Source organism: Barbus barbus, assembly GCF_936440315.1.
Source record: "Barbus barbus genome assembly, chromosome: 16".
Lineage (NCBI taxonomy): Eukaryota > Metazoa > Chordata > Actinopteri > Cypriniformes > Cyprinidae > Barbus > Barbus barbus.
In genome coordinates, this window is record NC_136744.1 from 11,786,983 (window position 1) to 11,807,996 (window position 21,014).

The 21,014-nt window shown below is 36.1% G+C and overlaps 2 protein-coding genes across 2 annotated transcripts; one reads left to right on the top strand and one right to left on the bottom strand.

Annotated features, from left to right (window-relative positions):
• The first annotated feature begins 1,668 nt into the window (after nucleotides 1-1,668).
• LOC306882393 (glutamyl aminopeptidase-like) lies at nucleotides 1,669-16,119 on the top strand. The gene is made up of 21 exons (XM_079436987.1): nucleotides 1,669-1,911; nucleotides 2,056-2,726; nucleotides 4,970-5,111; nucleotides 5,328-5,459; nucleotides 5,583-5,703; nucleotides 5,869-6,023; nucleotides 6,947-7,060; nucleotides 7,182-7,316; nucleotides 7,409-7,474; nucleotides 7,575-7,640; nucleotides 9,663-9,823; nucleotides 11,744-11,823; nucleotides 11,933-12,069; nucleotides 13,490-13,545; nucleotides 13,723-13,873; nucleotides 14,072-14,145; nucleotides 14,473-14,577; nucleotides 14,662-14,835; nucleotides 15,489-15,629; nucleotides 15,712-15,793; nucleotides 15,898-16,119. The coding sequence occupies exons 2-21, from the start codon at nucleotides 2,062-2,064 to the stop codon at nucleotides 16,081-16,083; spliced, it is 2,943 nt and encodes a 980-aa protein (XP_079293113.1). The 5' UTR covers nucleotides 1,669-1,911; nucleotides 2,056-2,061; the 3' UTR covers nucleotides 16,084-16,119.
• Nucleotides 16,120-16,860: 741 nt separating this feature from the next.
• On the bottom strand, nucleotides 16,861-19,552 carry LOC306882168 (visual pigment-like receptor peropsin; the record flags this gene model as incomplete). Its single annotated transcript, XM_079436644.1, has 7 exons — nucleotides 16,861-16,966; nucleotides 17,064-17,242; nucleotides 17,748-17,910; nucleotides 18,083-18,236; nucleotides 18,360-18,459; nucleotides 18,873-19,063; nucleotides 19,432-19,552. 7 exons carry the CDS (start codon nucleotides 19,550-19,552, stop codon nucleotides 16,861-16,863), a joined length of 1,014 nt encoding a protein of 337 aa, XP_079292770.1.
• Between the last annotated feature and the right edge of the window lie 1,462 nt (nucleotides 19,553-21,014).

The following is a 21,014-nucleotide window of genomic DNA, read 5'->3' on the forward strand; positions in this document are numbered from 1 at the left end:
CTGATAAATCCAAGTGAACAGCAGCTGTTGATTAACACACTGAGTGTCACAGTAAGGGCCAAAATGATAGTAATAATTTCTTCTGCTAGTGCTAGGGCGTTTATAGGGAGTCAAATAGGGTGATGAAATTCAGTGAGCGATTATTCATCTTTAGAGCTGTAACAGCTTCCCGTCTTTCTTTCATCATACACCCAGATAAAACATTTACAGTACTATTGTTACCACTCCTTATTATTGTACATTTACCATAAAGGTTTAGCACAAACTGATGATAACAAATGATTTATGAATATGATAACTAATAAGTTGATGATAACTGATTTAATAGAGTCGTTCATATCTAAATTGCAGCCCTCCTATTAAAAAAAAATTCTGATTACTCCTGTAAAACATTACACCATATTCATGATGAGAAACTCTGTGGGTTTATTAAGAATTTGCCCTAAGCAGCCCAAAAACACTAAGCACAATTGCAATAGTCAGTTTTTGTGATGGTTTTTTAGAAAAGGCATCTCAATCTCACATTGTCATTACACCAAATAGTAACATCTAGCTCAAATTACCAAAACATAATTATCCAAATTTATACTTTAAATTTACTGAATCCACTTCGATGTAAAATTCACACATTGAAGTGGATTCAATAAAGACATGCAGTAAGTTATTCTGGTTAGTTTTTTTATCCATGTGCTTTAGATGAGAGTCACAGATTTTAGGGCAGATTATTCTAAAGAACAGATGCCAAAGTTGACCTGTGATGCTCTTTGTATTGGCCTGACATGCCCTATAACAGAAAGGGGGAAAAATCATGTCATAGATGCATATTATTATTTCTAATTTATGTTTTATTGTTGTGTGTGTGTGTGCTTTGAAATGTGGAGAAGTGAATTTTATTGTAATATATATAAATTTGAATAAAAAATGGTTGGATAATGAAACATTATACTCTGCAATTAAGTTTGATTTTTGGCCCTTCATACACTGAAAAAAAGCTGTATACACACCAGATGGATATAGGATTTACTTTGAAACTAATTTTACTCCGGAATTGCTAGTAAATTTCACAAATACTTAGAAAGAAATGACAAGTGACAAATTGAATTAAACATAAAATTGTGAAGTATAGAAAGACAATACTCCAATAAATCTTTATTTTATTTAAATATTTTTTTACAGAGTACTTTTAAATCAAACATCTATTAGGCTATAACTAGTTGTTTTGAATAAATAAAACTGCATTGAGGAAGGAAATGTGATCTAAAGGTCTCTCAATTCAAGGTCTCTGATCACAAAATTTGTCACTTTAAAAGTAAAATGTTGTGATTAAAGCTCCACTTAAAGCTGCTGTAGCCTTTAATGTCTGACAAAATTGTCCATAATTTAAAGTTTCAGTCCAGGATATAATTTCTTTAGCCACTTATAACTGCGACAGTTTCGTTACATTCCCCAGATCTCTCCCATAAGCCCGTTCCTCTCCTCATAATAACTCCTTCCATTTTTACTCTGCTTTCCTATGCCTCCCTCCCCCACGCTTCTCTCTCTGATGCTTGTTTGTGATCATTCCTCTTTGACTGCTGATTAACATATTTTGATTTATGTTTAACTGAAGGGCGGTACAAATTGAACCCCTATCCCCTATGTATCACTGCTGTCAGCATGAGATTTGGTGAGTGAGGACTTGCCACACTGCAGCTTAAGGATCACCTCCCAGCGTAGATGTTTTGACAACCTTGTGGCCGTGACCTTAAAGAGATCAGAGCAATTGTTTTGGACTGTGGTGAAACTTAACTCCTGCTTTAACCTCTGTGCCTCCCACAGGCTGCCCTGCATGAGTGTGTGTGGGTCTGCATATGTCCACACATTTGGGAATCCAGACACGGCTGTTTTCTCTCTTTGGAGGCAAAAGGAAGTGTAAGGATAGAGTGTGTGTGTGTGTGTGTGTGTGTGTGTGTGTGTGTGTGTTTGCGTGTGTGTGTCTGGGTTCACAGGGAGAGAGTGTTGTGACTTTCTGAACTTTGAGTGTTTGTACACATTCTGACTCTCTGCGTTTGACAGCTCGCCATGGAAAGCCTGGAGTTTGAAAAGAAGGAAAAGCGGTACTTTATCCGAGGCAAGCATGCTGCCATTATCTGTGCCGTCGTCATCGTGACAGGTGTTGCTGTGGGGCTCGGAGTTGGTTTGAGCCAGAAGACCTCCTCATCCAAAGAGGAACCAAAACCAACACCATTACCCACAACACCATTACCCACAACACCATTACCCACAACACCATTACCTACAATGCCGCCAGATGACCGGGGTCCCTGTAAAGCATCCAACAACACAAACGGTGGCTGGAACAACTTCCGCTTACCTGACTACATGGTACCCTTCCATTATGACCTGCACCTGGAGCCCGACCTCCACACAGACATCTACACCGGGAGCGTGTCCATCCATCTGAACCTGACACAGCCCAGTCAGCACCTGTGGCTCCACATCCGAGAGACTTTTGTCACCGTGGTGCCCTCTCTACAGCGCAGTGGCCCATCTGGCTTGACCTCTGTCCGGGTGAAGGAATGCTTTGAGCACAAGCCACAGGAGTATGTGGTGGTGGAGGCGGCCGAGCAGCTGAGTGTCACTGGCCCAGACGAGCACTACGTCCTCACTCTACACTTCCAGGGCTGGCTCAACGGCTCTCTGGTCGGTTTCTACAGGACCACGTATCAGGAGAATGAAGTTACCAAGTAAGCGTCAAGACATCTATATTGTAGAAATGTATTTTTATGATGTAATTAGTAATTTTGCACAATCAGAGGTGTGAAAAGTACTGAGAAATTATACTTGAAATTATGTGTACTGTCACAATTTACTGAACTATAAAAAAAGCGTTGACATTTTATAATAAGTTTACCATTTGGTTAGATTTTTTAAATAAGTCTCTTATGCTTACCAAGGCATTTATTTGATCAAAAATACAGTAAAAACATAATATTGATATATTATTTGACTTTAAAATACTGTTTCTATTTTAATATATTTCAAGTTTTATTCCTGTCATGGCAAAGCATCATTACTCCAGACCAGTGTCACATGATCCTTCAGAAATCATAAGTTGATTTGATGCTCAAAAAACATTTCTTAATATTATCAGTGTTGAAAATGTTGTGTTGCTTAATATTTTTGTGGGTATTATAAATGTCTTTAATAGTTTTATTCAATATGGATGCATTAAATTAATAAAAATTGAAGTAAGTTCTTAAAAACAACAAAAGAATTTTACAGACCCCAAATTTTGCTCAGTAGTGTAGTTATTTATAAAATGATCTTTGAGTCAAGTTTGTCTTTGTCCAATGTTTCTTCTTTAAGCTGATTGATCAACATTATTTCAAAATATAGTTTACACTGAAATGGATGTCATTGCCTATAAAAGTTAGTATCATTTGACCATAATTGAAAGCTCAGTAAAACTGACAAAATGAGGACACATTTAGGTTGTCATGATGTGCAAAAATGGTTGGCATTTTGAAGGTCTAAATGAAATTTTAAGAAGACAAAAAATATAATTTCCTCAATATAAAACAATTATTATAGTTATTGGTTTTAGTACCACTCAAGTAAGTTACAAATTCCACAAATGAATCATGCGTATAGTAATACATTACCATTATTACATTATTTTACAACCCTGCCCAGTGTTTAATAGAGACAATCTGATGAGATGCACTGTTTTTTTCTAGTTTAACTGGGCACTCAGGTAAGTTTGTTACAGTTCCAGAGCTTCCCATCCTTTACCATTTCAGTGCCATCAGGCAACACCAAATAGTAAACTCTTTATCAGGACAATCATCACTCTTGTACTACAAAACTTTGTTGCCCTAAACTTTAGGTGACCTGGCCTGGTTACAAATATGTTGACCGCTATGACTAGTAGACATGATCTATCTGAACTACAAGTGACCTTTTACGATTGCACTGATAATTTCAGATATTAACCAAATTAATGTATCAGAGGATAAACTTCCCAAAATGTACTTGATGTTTGGCTTCAACAGTCAGAACTCTCTAATGCAAATGACCTTTTACCATATTACAACATGTCCCAGAAATGTCTTGCCTCAGTCTTTTTATCTCAATTTTCAAAGCATTAATGCTTTGCTCCTCTGATTTGACAGAGAACAGATTACACAGGACATGAATATCTGAATGTAGCCCACAGTTTGAATAAGATGATCTGAGACCTCTGCTCCACAGAGAAATGAATTATAGTCTCTGAGGGAGATATCAAACTGGGGTAAAATCCCAATGAGATTACAATGTTAAGTATTTAACAATGCTATGCTTCTACGTTTATTTTCAGAGCTTGAGTATTGCCAAGCTGTTCCCTTTTATTTCTCTAAGTGCAACTGATTCTTATGCAGCATATTCAAACGCACTCCCTAGGATGTAATATTTTTGTTGATGTGGGATACAAGCCATTGATGGGGTCATTATATATTATCTGATTTGGGAATGGTGTGAAATTTTAACTAATGTGCTGAACTGACATGTACCCTCATTTCTTGGAACGAAAGCTGAGAGGTGCCAAGAATGAGAGATTTACATCTGCTAAAGCTTATTTATTCATGAAGTAACATGGTTTTAAGCTCTGTTACTAAAAGCTAAACAAGTGCACAATATTATATATGGTTAACAAAGGAGTCTTTATTATCCATGATGAATTGCAAGAACTATGACTCACACCACATCGGAATAGATTCTGTTTATCAATGTAATTTTTAAAATTACATTAGACTTTGTTTTGGGCAAAATTTCAGAGGCCACCAAAATCAATTTTGTTGCACACATACAACTGACAGTGAGTTTAATTTAGTTGTCATCAAACTTGATTAGATGTTAATGAATATGTGGTTGGTCATTCCCCACATGAGGTTACTGAGGTAAACGTTAACCAGTTGAGTTTTATGAACCCCTCTCTGATCTTTTACAGGAAAATCGCTGCAACAGACCATGAACCCACAGACGCTCGTAAATCTTTTCCCTGTTTTGATGAGCCCAACAAAAAGGCCACCTACACAATTTCCATTACCCATGACAGTGCTTATGAAGCTCTGTCCAACATGCCTGTGGAGGTATGTTCCCCTGTTGCTTGAGCCTTCAAAACAATTATTTAAGGTTTCAAAGTGTAGCTTAAACTTTTAAACCAAGCCTTAAACCTTCAGTCTGCTTGTATGTTATGTGTTATGTGTGGTTTTACTTACAGCTGTGGTAAATGAGGTCTGGCTGCATTCATATGCTTGCATTCTATTCAGTTGATAGATGTTAACTCTTAAAATTCTCTTTCACAGAACACAGAAAAAATTTCGGACCAAAAGACAAAAACATCCTTTAAAAAGTCAGTAAAGATGAGTACCTATCTGGTATGTTTTGCGGTTCATCAGTTCCACTATGTGGAGCGGACCTCAAAAAGAAATATTCCAGTAAGCACTTTTTTCAATGTTTGTTCTACTGAATCCAAAATTTGCTGAAATAGTTCCTGACAATCAGTATAATTAAACCTCTATGGATTTTCATTATTCATCTCCGTCTCTCCCTCCTGACAGTTGCGGATCTATGCTCAGCCTTTGCAGATCTCAACCACTGAATATGCAGCAAATGTCACCAAGAAAATATTTGATTACTTTGAGGAGTATTTTGACATGGAATATTCTATAGAGAAACTTGGTAAATTAGAAGACACTCTTATTTGTCATTGACCCTTATACAATTTGAAACAGCTGTACACATGCTCTCATAAAAAGACTTAAAATCTTATCAACTCATTCATATCTTGTCCATCTATGCAATGATTATTGTGATGAAAGTACATATATTCTGTCTCTGTTGCAGATAAGATAGCAATCCCAGACTTTGGGACAGGAGCGATGGAGAACTGGGGCTTGATCACTTACAGAGAAACCAACCTGCTGTTCGATGAGAACGAGTCCTCCGCCATCAACAAACAGCGAGTGGCCAGTGTCATTGCACATGAGCTTGTTCACCAGGTTACTAACTCTATCACATACCTGATTAGTGAAAGAGGAAAAGTTATGACTCTAGATTTTTTAATCTTTTGTACTATATCGAGACTGCAGCTTAGATATCATTCATAGCATGCAGCAGTGCCAGGTGCTCTATCCAGAGCACTACGCAGAGCGAGGACAATCGAGTTTACAGTACATCATCAGTCACACGTCAGAAACAAATTGGCAGAACACCCTGTGCTGAGCATGCATCTCATTTTACTGTTTCCTGTAACTGCATGTTCAATCAAGGAGGGTGAATTTATCAGATCCATTTACAATAACAAGGCCGACACAGAAAAATATGATTACCATAAAGGTTATTATCACACAGTTAAATATTACACTCTTTCAGAAGCATCCAATACAGTGATGTTTTTTGGGATAATGACTGCAGTCACATTGCACACTGATAAGATTATCTTTTTATGACTAGGTCCAAGGTTGTTGGACAAAGTTTGAATCCAAAAAAACAATCCGAAATTACACAGGGCTAAAAATATTATATGATGATAAAACAGAACTGTAGAAAACTTTTATAGATGGTCTAAAATCATGATGTAATTAGATCATTTGTAACTGCTTTGATAATTTGTAAAGACATTCACTCAAAGTATTTGCTGCTGATGCTGCCAACTTTCGTTACATAGTTCATGTATTGAATTCTTTTATGTATTATATTTAAATATATATATTTTATTATGGTCAAATTATAATTATATTATTATACTGTATGCATTAAATTCTTTGCTACAAATGTCTGACAAAATGTCTTTATTTAAAAAAAAATCCTAGAATTAACACATTTTATGAAAGGAACAATATGCCGAAACAGTATAGGGCTGAATAAGCATGAGGTATTTGGGGTCTACCGTTTAAAGAACTGTTTTGTCTTTAATTTGCAGTGGTTTGGAAATATTGTGACTATGGACTGGTGGGACGACCTGTGGTTGAACGAGGGCTTTGCCAGCTTTTTTGAGTATGTGGGAGTGGAACAAGCTGAGTCTGACTGGGGAATGGTGAGCACATGCCTGAATCATTCAAATATATTCCTTAATAGGCAATATCTCCCTCAAACCATTCAGTTACATTGAGGCTGGATGTCATGTTTATGCCAGTTATGACCTTGTGTGTTTTCAGCGGGACATTATGCTTATTAATGATGTATTTCCTGTCATGGTTGATGATGCTCTTCTCTCGTCCCATCCTATTATCGTGGATGTGTCCAGCCCTGCTGAGATCACATCTGTGTTTGATGCAATCTCATATAACAAGGTATGGTTAAGTCAGTGATGCTTAACCTAGTGTTGTTAATCTGTCAACTCTATTGGCTATGAATTGATAACTGTAAATTCATTCTATTGTAGGGCGCTTCTATTTTACGAATGCTGGAGGACTTGCTTGGCCGTGAAACATTTAGGGATGGATGTCGAGTAAGACGCCTTGCCTTTTACATATATTTTCCAATGACTCCAAAGTTATATATTAAATGTGATGCTGTGAAAATAAGACCCCTTTCTTTTTTTACCACAGCGATATCTAAAAAGCTACCCATTCCAGAATGCAAAGACTGCAGACTTTTGGAAAGCCTTGACTGATGTAAATATCTTTATTGACCATACATTGGCATTTTAATGTTTTGTCCAGGTTTGATCAATAATGTATTAAATATTTTTTAATTTTTTTATTATTAAAGCTGAATTTTTTAGCAGCCATTACTCCAGTCTTCGGCGTCAGATGATCCTTCAGAAATCATTCTAATATGCTGATTTGGTGCACAATTTTTATTTTTGTTATTATTTTTACAATTGTTATTATTGTTGCTCCATTAATAATAATGGTTCTTATTATTTTTTGGTAACACTTTATTTCGATAGTCCACTTTAGACATTCTGCTAACAGTAAGCAACTTTGCAACTACATGTCAACTGGCAGTCATTAGCGTATTAGTAGACTGTCTGCTTAAAGGTGCAGTAGGAGATCTCGGAAAATGCTAACTTTAGCCTGATAGCGCTGAAAGCGAATGTCCCACCCTCCCTGCAATCGCCATCCAAAGCCACGCCCCCTGAACGCACATACGCTCAAAGAGCAGAATACCAGATACAACATTAAATTACTACAATAGGCTACATCAACAGTTTCCAATTACAGTCCTCATGCACTCCCCGCTCTGCACATTTCATATGTATATCTTATCACATCCGACGGTTGTTCTGTTCGACCATAAGTCATAAGTGCCCCGCGATTATTCCAGTTTGATTCCAGTTCAAAGCGAGTGTATATGTTCCATAAAAAGGGCATTAAATTGTGCGAGACATGAATTTACATTTTATTTATTTACAGAGATATATGATGTCACACTTCACACTTCTCTAGTAAGTTTTATCTGTGTGTGAGGACGCTGCGCAGTGCAATCCGTGAATGAATGTTCAGAAGTGAAATAAACTTCAAGGGATTTTCCCTCCTCAGGGAATAGGGAGCAATGAACACTGTGTAGGGAGCATGTCAATCGGAATACAGTTCATGTACGTAGCTCTCTTCTAACGAGCTGGTTATCTGAATCAGGTATGTTAACTAAGCAAGACATGCAAAATATGCATAGCGGAGGGCACGAGAACTGGAATTGGGAACCGCTGGGCTACATCATGTGTCATTCGAAAACTTGAAGCACAGTTAGTAAAAGTACTAAAATACCAGGAAGGAAGATCGGGTTGTTGATGTTTGCCTGCCATTCTTGCTCTGTCTGCACAGCGTGCGTGAACGCGCTGATGATGTATCCTGTCTGCGCGAACAGGGTGCGCAGAGTTATGCAAATACATACGTTGACAGGCAGGTAGGACAGCCAATTAAAATGCTCGGACCAAGCATTTTGATTGGGCGAACATTTCTTGGTCCTACCCCTTCCACAGAATATATAAATACAGATAAATACATTTAGACCACTTAACTTAATTATTGCTATCGGGATGTGAAGAGACTTTCAACCAGAATAACAAAAAATGTTTCTGAAGACAATCATCTATGGCACCTTTAATATCTTCTAACACTTTATTATGATGGGTCCACAACATACAACATACTGACTATGAGAAACTTTGCAAGTATGTCAACTTATTCTACTAACCCTAAACCTACCCTACTGAGAGTTAGTAGACATGTAGTTGACACGTAGTTACAAAGTTACTTATGGTTAGTTGAATGTCTAAACTGGACTATCGAAATAAAGTGTAACCTATTTTTTTAAATGTTGAAAACAGTTTTTGCTCTGTATTATTTTGTATCCAGAGCTTTCATGAATATAAAGTTCAAAAGAACAGGATTTATTTGAAAGATAATTTTTTGCAACATTATATTTTTACTGTCACTTTTGATCAACTTTCTACTTCCTTGCTGAATAAAAGTATTAATTCCTTTTTCATTAATTTCTGTAAATAATCACATTACCCCAAACTTTTAAACAATAGTGTACAAAAATATATTTTACAATATTCCTCTTTTTACTGTAATGTAATCAAATAAATGTAGCCTTTGTGAGCACAAGAGATTTCTTTCAAAAGCATTTTTAAAAATCTTAAATATTCTAAAGTTTAACTGGCAATATACATCTCTCTTGGGTCATAGGAGAGCAAGTTATCTGTGGCAGACATTATGGACACATGGACCAAGCAGATGGGTTATCCCGTGCTGACTCTGACCAGCACAGACACTGAAGCTAAACTCAGCCAGACCAGGTTTCTCCTGGACCCCAATGCTGACCCCAGCCAGCCCAGCTCTCCCCTGGGGTGAGCCTGATTGTGCCACGCAATGAAAATGTCAATGAAAACTAGGGCTGCAACAACTAATCGATAAAATCTATTATTATCGATAATGAAAATCATAGACAGCGATTCTCATAATCGATTAACTTAGTCGGGTCTGTCCAAAGTGCATGTCCAACTTCGGGCGGTCACTTCAAATTACAGCACTTGCATTTCTATGGACAAAATGCAAATAAAAATAGTGGAGGAAACAGAATGAGATGCTTCGGGAGAAGGCCTACGTGATCCAAGCTGCCCAAAACATGAGAATTCTTTATTTTAAGCTTTAAGCTAACTTAATGCATTAGCATTGCCCTGTCATGCGCTTTGACAGATGTGTGTGCATCCTCAGTGCAAACACTTTCAGTTTACGGTTATATCCTTATCTGTAAATGTCACATATTCACACGAGCATTTCAATTTTTGCTTAAAGACCCGTCCTGACAGTCTGTGTTAAGTTTTAATTTTTACTGAATGAGCGCGTGCCCTCGCGTCAGACAGATGGAACACAGTAGAGAGGGAGACAATTAATATTCAGCACAAAAACATTCGTTGTGCTGAAATATCTGTTGTTTTACATTAAATTAAGGTTTAAAAGTCAACATGTAGTGCACGTATTTTATGAGTAGGAACTGTAAAAGGGATAACCGTGTAATTTTCTGAATATAAATATCAGACGCTTCATAGGCGCCTTTTAAAGGATAAAGAAACGACAGTAAAGACGACTAAACTAGGCTATATTCACTAGCCTATATACAGTGCTTAACAAATTTATTAAAACAAATTTATGTAAGGTTTTAAACAAATAATTTTTTTAGCTTTCTGTATTGTTAGTCCTTCAATATGCATAAGCTCTTTAGTAACAGTAGGCTATTTCTAATACTATAATATAATTATTGCTGTTATCTATGAAAGAAAGGCAGAAAAAAGTCAAGCTCTTTATAGTGTTTTTTTTCCAGATATCCAATTACAGTCAAAAAGTACATAAACATTACCAGCAAGAATGCAAGCTGTTATGAAAGACATAGGAGGCCGTTTTTGTTATTATGTGAATAAATACTATTTTCCCAATAAATAACATTTTTATATTTAAACATTTTTTTGACAGATTCCTAAAATATTTGTGTTTTCTCTTTATTATGACAGGTGGTCTAATAAATTGTTAAGCACTGTATGTTTTTTTCATAGCATTCAGTTGGCACGTTTGTTTGAAGGACATTGGGCAGAATGCGGAAGTGTTTTTTGTCAATAAAAAAAAAGAAAAGAAAAGAAAATTGGGCTTTTTTATCCGATTAATTGATTAATAAAATAATAATAATAATAATCGGCCAACTAATTGATTATCAAAATAATCATTAGAAATAGAAATATGTATAATTTATAATGGCACGTTGCAGCCCTAATGGAAACAAACACTGAAAATCAGTAATTTTACCATGAACCAAATAGGCCCAACATTTTGCAAAAATTAACATGACATGCACACATTAGGAAAATGCATATATTGGACCAAATATTGTATTAGCCATACTGCCAAGTGACAGGTGAATTTGCACCAAAATACTGTTTAATCAAATGCACAGCCTTTGACGTCAAGAACAAAAAACGGAAAGTGCTTTTGTCCTCCTTTTTAAAAGTAGATAAGTCCATTAATTTTGCTTTCTGAATTCTTCACAATTATATGGTTGGTTTATCCTCACTGTCTGCAATCCGAACTGATCTGAGACCCATCTTTCACTCACTACCAACCAGTTGAAAAGCACTGCTCTGGTATCCTTTATCTAACCCTACTAAGCTCTACAGCATGATCACAAAAAATAATTCCCCTGATTATTCTTCAGAGGTAATGAACTGAACTCTGATTTGTATTTAGTTCTCTCAGATGTTTTAACTCTTGTCCCATAGCTACAAATGGACCATTCCTGTGAAATGGAGCACACTTGACTCCAAAAACGCCTCTGTCCAGTTTGACAAGGGAGAAACAGGTGAGCAAGATGCTCAGATTTTTCTTCTTTTTTTTGGCATTGAGGAATAGGTTGCTTTAATTGAGATATTCTGCTGTGTAATTTCTGTCACTGGCCTGTGTGTAATTAGAGATAGTAATTGATGGATACTCCCCTGCTACCGATGGTCTCATCAAGGTCAACAAAGACCACATGGGCTTTTACCGAGTAAATCACCATGACCATGTGTGGAGCGCTATTGCCGAGCAACTCTCTGTAAATCATCAGGTATTATTATTCATATTAATTTCTCTGTCAGAACTAAGTAACAGAACTGTAGCCACCAAAAGAAAAGAAGCTCATTACAATGATAATGACCAGATAAACAGTGGGGCAAATAAGTATTTGATACACTGCCGATTTTTCAAGTTTTCCCACTTACAAAGAATGGAGAGATCTGTCATTTTCATTTCATTGTTAATTATTTAAAAATCATACAATGTGATTTTCTGGATTTTTTAAAATATTCTGTCTCTCACAGTTGAGGTGTACCTACGATGAAAATTACAGATCTCTCCATTCTTTGTAAGTGGGAAAACTTGAAAAATCGGCAGTGTATCAAATACTTATTTGCCCCACTGTACATTATTATAGATCTTATTGTATATTCCTATTATCTATTAGGGTAGAGTGGGGGAAAAGCCCCTGTTTTTCCCAAAATAACCACAAGATAAAGTCTAGATACATTTTTATTGTAACTATGGACTACGTTGACAAGAGTGATGTAGAAGTTTTCACCATGAAGCTTACACTGGTGATGTACTGGAGAGAAAACGGATCTCATTTTCAGCAGTAAGAAAAAAAGAGTTTGAAAGCTTGTTGTTTTGTAGAACATCACAGTTATATTGAGAACAGCAGGGCCTGTAGACAGAGAGTACGTATTATTAAACAAAAATATAATTATATTTTAAGAATTACATAATTTTTTTCTCAAACATAGTGTGTGGGGTAAAACGCCCCCAGGGGGCAATGGGCAATTACTGTAGTTATTCTGTTCTGAACATAAAATCCTTTGTTTTTCTATCAAATTAATTCTAACTGTTTGGTTGAATAAAAATATTTGGACTTTATATTTAAAAATTACCTCAAGTTAGCATCAGGTAGCTAGTTAGCTAGCCAGTTATCATCAGCTAACTTTTTTTTTTTCTTTTTTCAAATACACTATTATAATTTTGTAATTCATAATTATTGATTAAATTCTTTTTTTTTTAAGCTAAAACTGCCTGTACTCTGATTTGGTTGTAAATGTACTAAGCACTAATATTTTATAATCTTTCCTGTGTGCAGAGCCAGAGCCTCCGTACTGTTTGCTTCCATTGAAATCACTGTTGAATCATTGAATCGCCTTTCTTGCTTTACGCCAGTGCTTCATGTATTCTGCTGTGAAAAACAGATATAAAGATGCAGATGCAATATATTAAAAGATATACTGGAACGTTACAGAATTGGATATGGGATGGTGCTAATTACATTTGGGGTTTGAATTAAATGGTAGTTACCATGGATGATGGAGTAATATCGAGATTGACCAATTAAGAATAAATATTTGATCACAAAAAAAAGATAAGAAATTGACCAATCTGGATCAAGTATTGCAAAGAGCTGTGTAATAAAACATAATAATCCACACAATGTTTATCTTTTTTAGGCGTATGATGCAACTGACCGAAGCAGCTACATTGATGATGTATTTGCATTTGGACGGTGAGTTAGTACAAACATCTTCCAGCTGCAGAAAGCTTATGGTTTCAATCTTGACTTGATGACAGACAAAAAAAAACATATTTTTCATAGCACAGCTTTTTATGGTTATAGTGGAGGTCATAAACTAAAGATGATGACGTCATGCTTAAAGCGCTGCCTTTTGTTTTGCATTAACAGGGCAGATATTGTCGATTATGGACATGCCTTCAACTTAACAAGATATCTGGCCAATGAAACTGAGTATATTGTGTGGGACAGAGTATCTACTTCTATCTCCTATGTGAGAGACATGTTGGCTGATGATAAACAGCTGTACTGCAGATTCCAGGTTGGATCCCAAAGTATTCAATATACCTTAATGCATGAAAATAATCAATTTTATGAAAAATCATGTGCAATGTTAAAATGTGACCTTATTCCCAGTGTGAGATTTATAGCTGATATTCTTTATATAAATGTTAGCAAGAAGTTCCTATTTTATCGTTTTTGTTACTCAAATGGTCTGTTTAACATCATCTCTGTTTAGAAATTCTTCCGTGACCAAGTGCAGAAAATATCCAAAGAGCATGGGTGGACTGATGAGGGGTCACAAACAGAGCGGTGAGAATTTTTTTTGCAGAAATAACTAAAAAGGCTTTCCAACAGCAGGCCAAGAATTTATCTTGAATACTTGAATTTATCATTCTTGTAAACCAGCTACCTCAGTTTTAAAATGTTGCATATATATACACACATACATGTGCTGAATGGTTTGCATGTGTGTGCCCACTAAACATTCTTCTATTTTGGATTCTCTATTAATTTAATAAAAAAAAAAAAAAAAATCATAACAATTTGATTAAAAAGTTGAATGGAAAACTTGAATATTGTAGTATTTTTATTATTGTTATTTTTAATATTTCTATTTCTTTGTTTTTTCATGTACAGGCTACTGAGAGAGACCGTTTTGGACATTGCATGTCAGATGGATGACCAGGAAGCTCTCAACCAAGCCAATGACATTTTCAATAAATGGATCGCTGGAACAATTAGGTAACTACATTCATACATAAATACCTCCAGTGGTCCAATCATAATGTGTGTATTAAAGAGGATCTTTATCTGATTGGGGAGCAGCAGTGTGCCTGTCAATTTACGGCTGCTGGTGTACCGATATGGAATGAAGAAGTCAGGATCAGTCCAGAGCTGGGAAATCATGTTCCGCAAGTACGTCTCTGCCACTCTTGCCCAGGAGAAAGACAAGCTGCTCTACGGCCTGGCTTCAGTAAACAACATCACTCTGCTTCATAGGTAAACTCCCTCTTCCCAGAGCAGAGTTGTCGGATTGAAATAACAGTTCACCCTATCTATTTTCTAAATGCATGATATAATGTGAGTGAATCATCCATGAATATGATTCTTTCTTTTTTTTCTTTTTTTGACCTTGTGATGTTTAATCAAAATGTCATAAGTCTTTTGACTTCTTCTGTTTGCCAGATGTGTCCAATCATTTAGTCCACTTAAAACCTGTCCATCCATAATTGATGGCAAGCTCAGATTCTCAAAATCCAATCAACAACATGGATAAAAACAACTTTCCACATCCTTCCTTTCTTCTGCATGATATATAGATTTTTCTTTTTTTATAATTCATTATTGTCAGATATACATCACAATACAAAAGAAAAGACTTGTCTTGAGATACTGATACTGCTTCAGATGCTCTCACTAACAAGAACATTTGACTAACTAATAGCCTTATTATTTGCAAATGTATAAAAATACAAATTAAAAATCATTTATTTCTGCTCCTCCTTTGACATTTAGCATGCGTACACTACTATTTGTAGTTGCTTTGGATAAAAGGGTCTGCTAAATGAATAATGATAATCACTTTGACCTCTTTGTTGAAGAAAACTAGCATTCAATTATTCATTTATTCAAATGTCTTGCTTTTGTAACAGGTTGCTTGAAGCTGCTAAAAATGAAAGCGTTGTGAGGAGTCAAGATGTTTTTACTTTAGTGCAGTATGTATCTCAAAACCCACACGGCAAAACCATGGCCTGGGACTGGGTCACGCTCAACTGGGATTACCTAGTGAACAGGTTAGTTCATCTAACAGTTGAAAGAAAATCAGCCTTCCCTTTGAGAATAACAATGGTATATATGATGTCATGTCTGTTTTAGATATACCGTTAATGACAGAAACTTGGGCCGCCTGCCCTCCAGAATTTCTAGTACATTCAACACTGATATACAGCTGTGGAAGGTGAGAAACAAATGCTGTGTTCGGAACTTACTACTTGCTTTTGCCTTTGTAAATTGCTTTTGTGTACAGTATTTTAACTTGAACATATGTTGGTCTCTTTTTAGATGGAGCACTTTTTTGCACTTCACCCGAATGCAGGAGCAGGTGAGATGCCCAGGAAACAGGCAATAGAGACTGTGAAGAACAATATCGAATGGAGGAATCAGAACCTGGATGAGATCAAGTTCTGGCTGGATAACAATGTGGTGCTGGAGGATGAAACATGCTTACATTCTTCACATGTGTTATGACACATTTTTCAGGCACTTAAATAAAAGAATGTTCTCAAAATATTGTTTTTTTGTTTTTTTGTAAAAGACTAAGGGCTGGAATACACCACATAACTGCATTTGCACAGATTTTTGCCTCAATTTGGACAAGTTTTGAAAGTCAGAGCCAGTTTGCATATTTTGGGCAGTAGAGATGAGAGATTTCACTGAATATTATGTAGTATATGACATGCACAGATTTTTTTCACTTCAGACTTTGATTCCGTTCACTCTTAAGATGTCAAACGTGTTTGATATTTTGAGACAATATTTTCATTTATCATTATGTTTCTGCAGGAGTTTGTTGTTTGTCATTTGTCATTGTATGATGCCCAGTTTTTCTCTGTAACCATTTACAAAGTCAGCAAGTGTGTGATGCCTGTTCTGATTGAAGACGTGTAGTGTCTTCCAGCCTTTTATAAACTATAGAAATCTTTAAGATAAATCATAGTGGAATTGTTTTTATTCAAATGAAAACATTATACGTAAATACAGTATCAACAACAGCAAATTCACAGGATTGGTAGTAGACTGATAACAGCGTAACAAGCATCAGACTAAATACTATCAGACTAGATACTGAGTAGCAAGGTCAAAGGAAGTCAATGTCAGTTGCAGGAAGGACATTCATGGTATAAGGACACTTTGCATTTGTATGAAACTTCAAAGTAATTGAGTCCTAGCGGTGTTTAAACATTGGAAAAGAAGCGTCCAGCGCTGATGTTTTATGAATGTTTAAATATCTGGTCGTCTTATCATTTAGGGGTTAAGTGGTGCAGTTGATGCTGTCATTGGAAGCTGGTTGCTAATAGTGATTCTCTGCCGTGTTTGACATCGTAACATTCCAATGATGGCTCTCCTGAACCTGCAATCAACAAATATAACTTATTAGTAAAAAAAAAAAAAAAAGAAAAGGAAAGAAAGTGGCATATCACAACAAAAATGGGACACGGAGGCCTTACTTCTTGTTGGCGACGACATAGATGCAAGGATTGTAAAAGGTGGAGGACTTGGCAAAGAGTGGGGCAATTATAGCCATTGGAGCTGGAATCTGTTTGGGGTCACCAAATGATGCCCACAAACAAACAATTGAATATGGAGACCAGGCAGCCAGGAACATCACTATCATTATAATGGACATCTGTAAAAATAAAGGAGCATTCAGGTCAAACTGAACCGGAGAGCACACAAAACCTGGCAAGCAGTGTTATTTTAGTACTATATTATTCTATTAATATTTGTAATTAAGTTTTTAATGATATTTTCAGTTTTCATTTCGATTTCAGTTTGTTTGGTCATTTTTGTTATGTACTTTTGACATTTAAATTTTTTTATAGCTTTAATTTATATTTTTGCTTTAATTTATATTTATTGTACTTATTTTCGTTTTAATTTGTTTTGCTCTAAGTTTAGTACTTCAACTTGATTTATTTAGTTGAAGTACTAAAATCAGCGTTTCTAATTTTATTATTATTATTATTATTTATTTATTTATTCGTTTTTTTTTTCTTTTTTTTCTTTACTTATTTTTCAAGTTTAAGTTTATTTTTCACACAATTTGTATAATTTTTTTTATTTCAGCTTTATTTCAGTTAATGGTCATATTTCTAAACTAAACTAAAATAAAATAATACTGCTGGTACTACCTTGGTAACGTCCATCTGATCTGACCAATCCATGTTGTCTAGGCAGTTACTGGCTTTGTATCTCTTCACAGTAACTGAGACGTTGTAGTAACAGTAGAACATGACCGCCAGAGGAATGATAAAGTTGACAGTGACCACAGTCATTGTGTATGACACAAAAGACCTGAAATCAAACAGGATTAGTCCCACTTGTAATCCCTACTCCACTTTTAAAATTCACAATCTCTGGAAGAGAGATGGTAGAGAATGGTAAAACTGAGAGTGGTAAAACTGATAAAAGAGTGTTAAACTAATAAAAAGGGTCTGTACAGCCTGTAATATCATTCTTGACTCACGTGTCATTGTTCCTCCAGTTGATGGTGCAGGTGGCTCCTGTGGGGTCGGGAGCATATCCTGCCCAACCAACGATAGGCATAGATGACCAAAACACAGCATTCAGCCAAGCAGCCACAATTAGAAGCGTGTATGATAGAGTTGTCATCTTCTGTCCTGTAACAAACACTCATTAATAGATTTCCTAACGCATTTGGCCCGTCTTTGAGTAAAGAATTAAACACAAATGACAGTCTTAGTGGTTTATATTTCATTCAGGTAGTTGTATAGATAGCATACCTATGTCAGGTCGACATATGGTGAGGTATCGGTCAATGGCAACCACAGTGAGCAGTCCAATACTAGCCATTCCGAAGAATATATTCAAGGCAGCATAGATCTATAAAAGAGGCAACAAGTTCTGTTATTGTTTACATGTACAAAAGTAGCAGATTTAGGCAAAAACAACTAAATTGTAATAAAATAATAATTTTAATGAAAATGGGTCCCAAATATATTTAATATCTAGCACTGTTAGTGGTATCTTTTGTTATTTCTTAGAAAAAATGGAAAAATATTTGAAAAAAAAAAACTTAAAATATTTAGGCCTAAATATACTTTACATAACACCAGATGACACTGGAGTAAATAGTACAGTTATAAGAATATTACAGGACTAAGAAAGTTTTGTTTGACCACTCTTACTCATCATTGACCCCCAAAAATGCACTTTAGCGATGATTATATCACAACATTGCTTAATTGTACAATCAGAATGACTTTGTGTTTATTTTTGTGTTGGTTTATGCACACCTGGCAGCCTGTGTAACCAAATTTCCAGCTCCCGTGCAGGTCTGAGGCTGCTGACATGGGGTAACCAATACCGGCTACGCCAATGTCAGTGAAAGCCAGATTGATAATTATAGCATTCGTGGCAGTACGCAACTCTCTGAATTTCACAAACATCAGCATCACCACAATGTTACTAGACAGACTGACAACTCCTGCCACCAGAGAGAAAGACAAGGAGAACAGGAAGTTAAGACATCTGTGAACACACACAGACGTTTTCTCATACATATTTCACATCCATTTAAAACATTTCCTGTTTTCAGTTTTCCATTTTACACACACATACCCCTGCTGGTTACCTCACACGCTTGGCTGAATCTGTAAATGTCAATTTCAAGGAATGCCTAAAAACATTGTGCTGAATCTAATCATGGGCCTCAAAGACATTTGGCTTACTGAACTCTTAGATGCCACCTCAAAAACTTGATAACTAAATTAGTTATTTTTAAGTGTCAGTACATTTATAGCTAACTGCTAACATCAAAACACTAAGTACACACACACACACACGGCTCTTTACCTGCGGTTATGAGGTATGCAGCGACAATATTGTGTTCACTTTGTGTGAAGGCGCTCTTTCCACCATATACGGTCTCAGCAGAAGCATTCAGGAATCCAGATGCCATCTCTTTGTCACACATAATCATACCACTCAGGCTAACATTCACATCTGTTCAAAACAAAATCATGGGGCTTGAAAGAATTTGAAGTCCAGACTCCCCCTCTTCATACCTAGAAGCAGATCATGAAACTGTGTGTGTGCGCTTAGGGGATGTAGAAGGTTATTGTGGGAATGAAGGGATGGAAAAGCATGGGCCTGGATTATGTTCTCTAATCATGTTTTCTGAAGAAACCCTTGTTTCTGTACTAATCCTCACATGAAAGCTTTTCATTCCATGCAACAGAAAAGCTTTCTTGGAACGTGGAGTGCATGTCATTAACATATTTCACTTTTTGAAACAAGAAAAGTGCAATAAAATATTGATAAGCAAAATTCAGCAGTTCAAACGTTTAGCTGATGAGCATCTAAAAACGTTTGACACCCCAGGAACCAGGATTGTGTGTAATAAAGATAAATGTAACACATTTTACAGCATTTTTATTATTTCAAGAATGTCAAGTTTGGATTAAACAGCTTGTTTAAAATGAAGTGGAGCTCTTAACCATGAGTGGCCTATTAATAAGTACATTTTTCTCATTCATTTTTGATCATCATATTTTTCTCTGTTTTAGTCTGTTAAAGTCCCCCCGATCTGCTGTCCTCCATTACGCAGCGCTCTTGTTAGGATGACAAAAAAGCTTTAAAAGTAACATTTTCACTCTGCTCTGCCTCAGCGGGCTAAAGCGCTTGTCAATGTCAAAATAGTTGAACTGACCAATCAAATCAAAGTAGGTGGGGTTTAGCGTTCACATCCGCGAAGATCACTACATCACTACATTATATTCTATGGGTTTAATGCATTTGCAGACAGTGTCATTACCTACAGGTACATCTAAAAAAATAAAGAATATCGTGAAAAAGGTGAATATTTTTTGTCACTCATTTCAGAAAGTGAAACCCATATAGTATATAGATTCATTACACAGAGGGAAATATTTCAAGCCTTTATTTCTTGAAATTTTGATGATTATGGCTTACAGATAATGAAAATCCAAAATTCAGTGTCTCAGAAATTTAGAATATTACATAAGATCAATAAAAAAGAATATTTTAAACAGAAATGTCAGGCTTCTGAAAAATATGTTCATTTCTATGCACTCAATACTTGGTTGGGCCTCCTTTTGCATGAATTACTGCATCAATGCGGCGTGGCATGGAGGCAATCAGCCTGTGGCACTGCTCAGCTGTAATGGAAGCCCAGGTTGCTTTGATAGCGGCCTTCAGGTCATCTGCATTGTTGGGTCTGGTGTCTCTCATCGTCCTCAATACCCCAAGATTGTCTATGGGGTTCAGGTCAGGCGAGTTTGCTGGCCAATCAAGCACAGTAACACCATGGTCATTCAACCAGCTTTTGGTACCTTTGGCAGTGTGGGCAGGTGCCAAGTCCTGCTGGAAAATGAAATCAGCATCTCCTTCTGCTGACAAGCTTTATGGAAGCATGA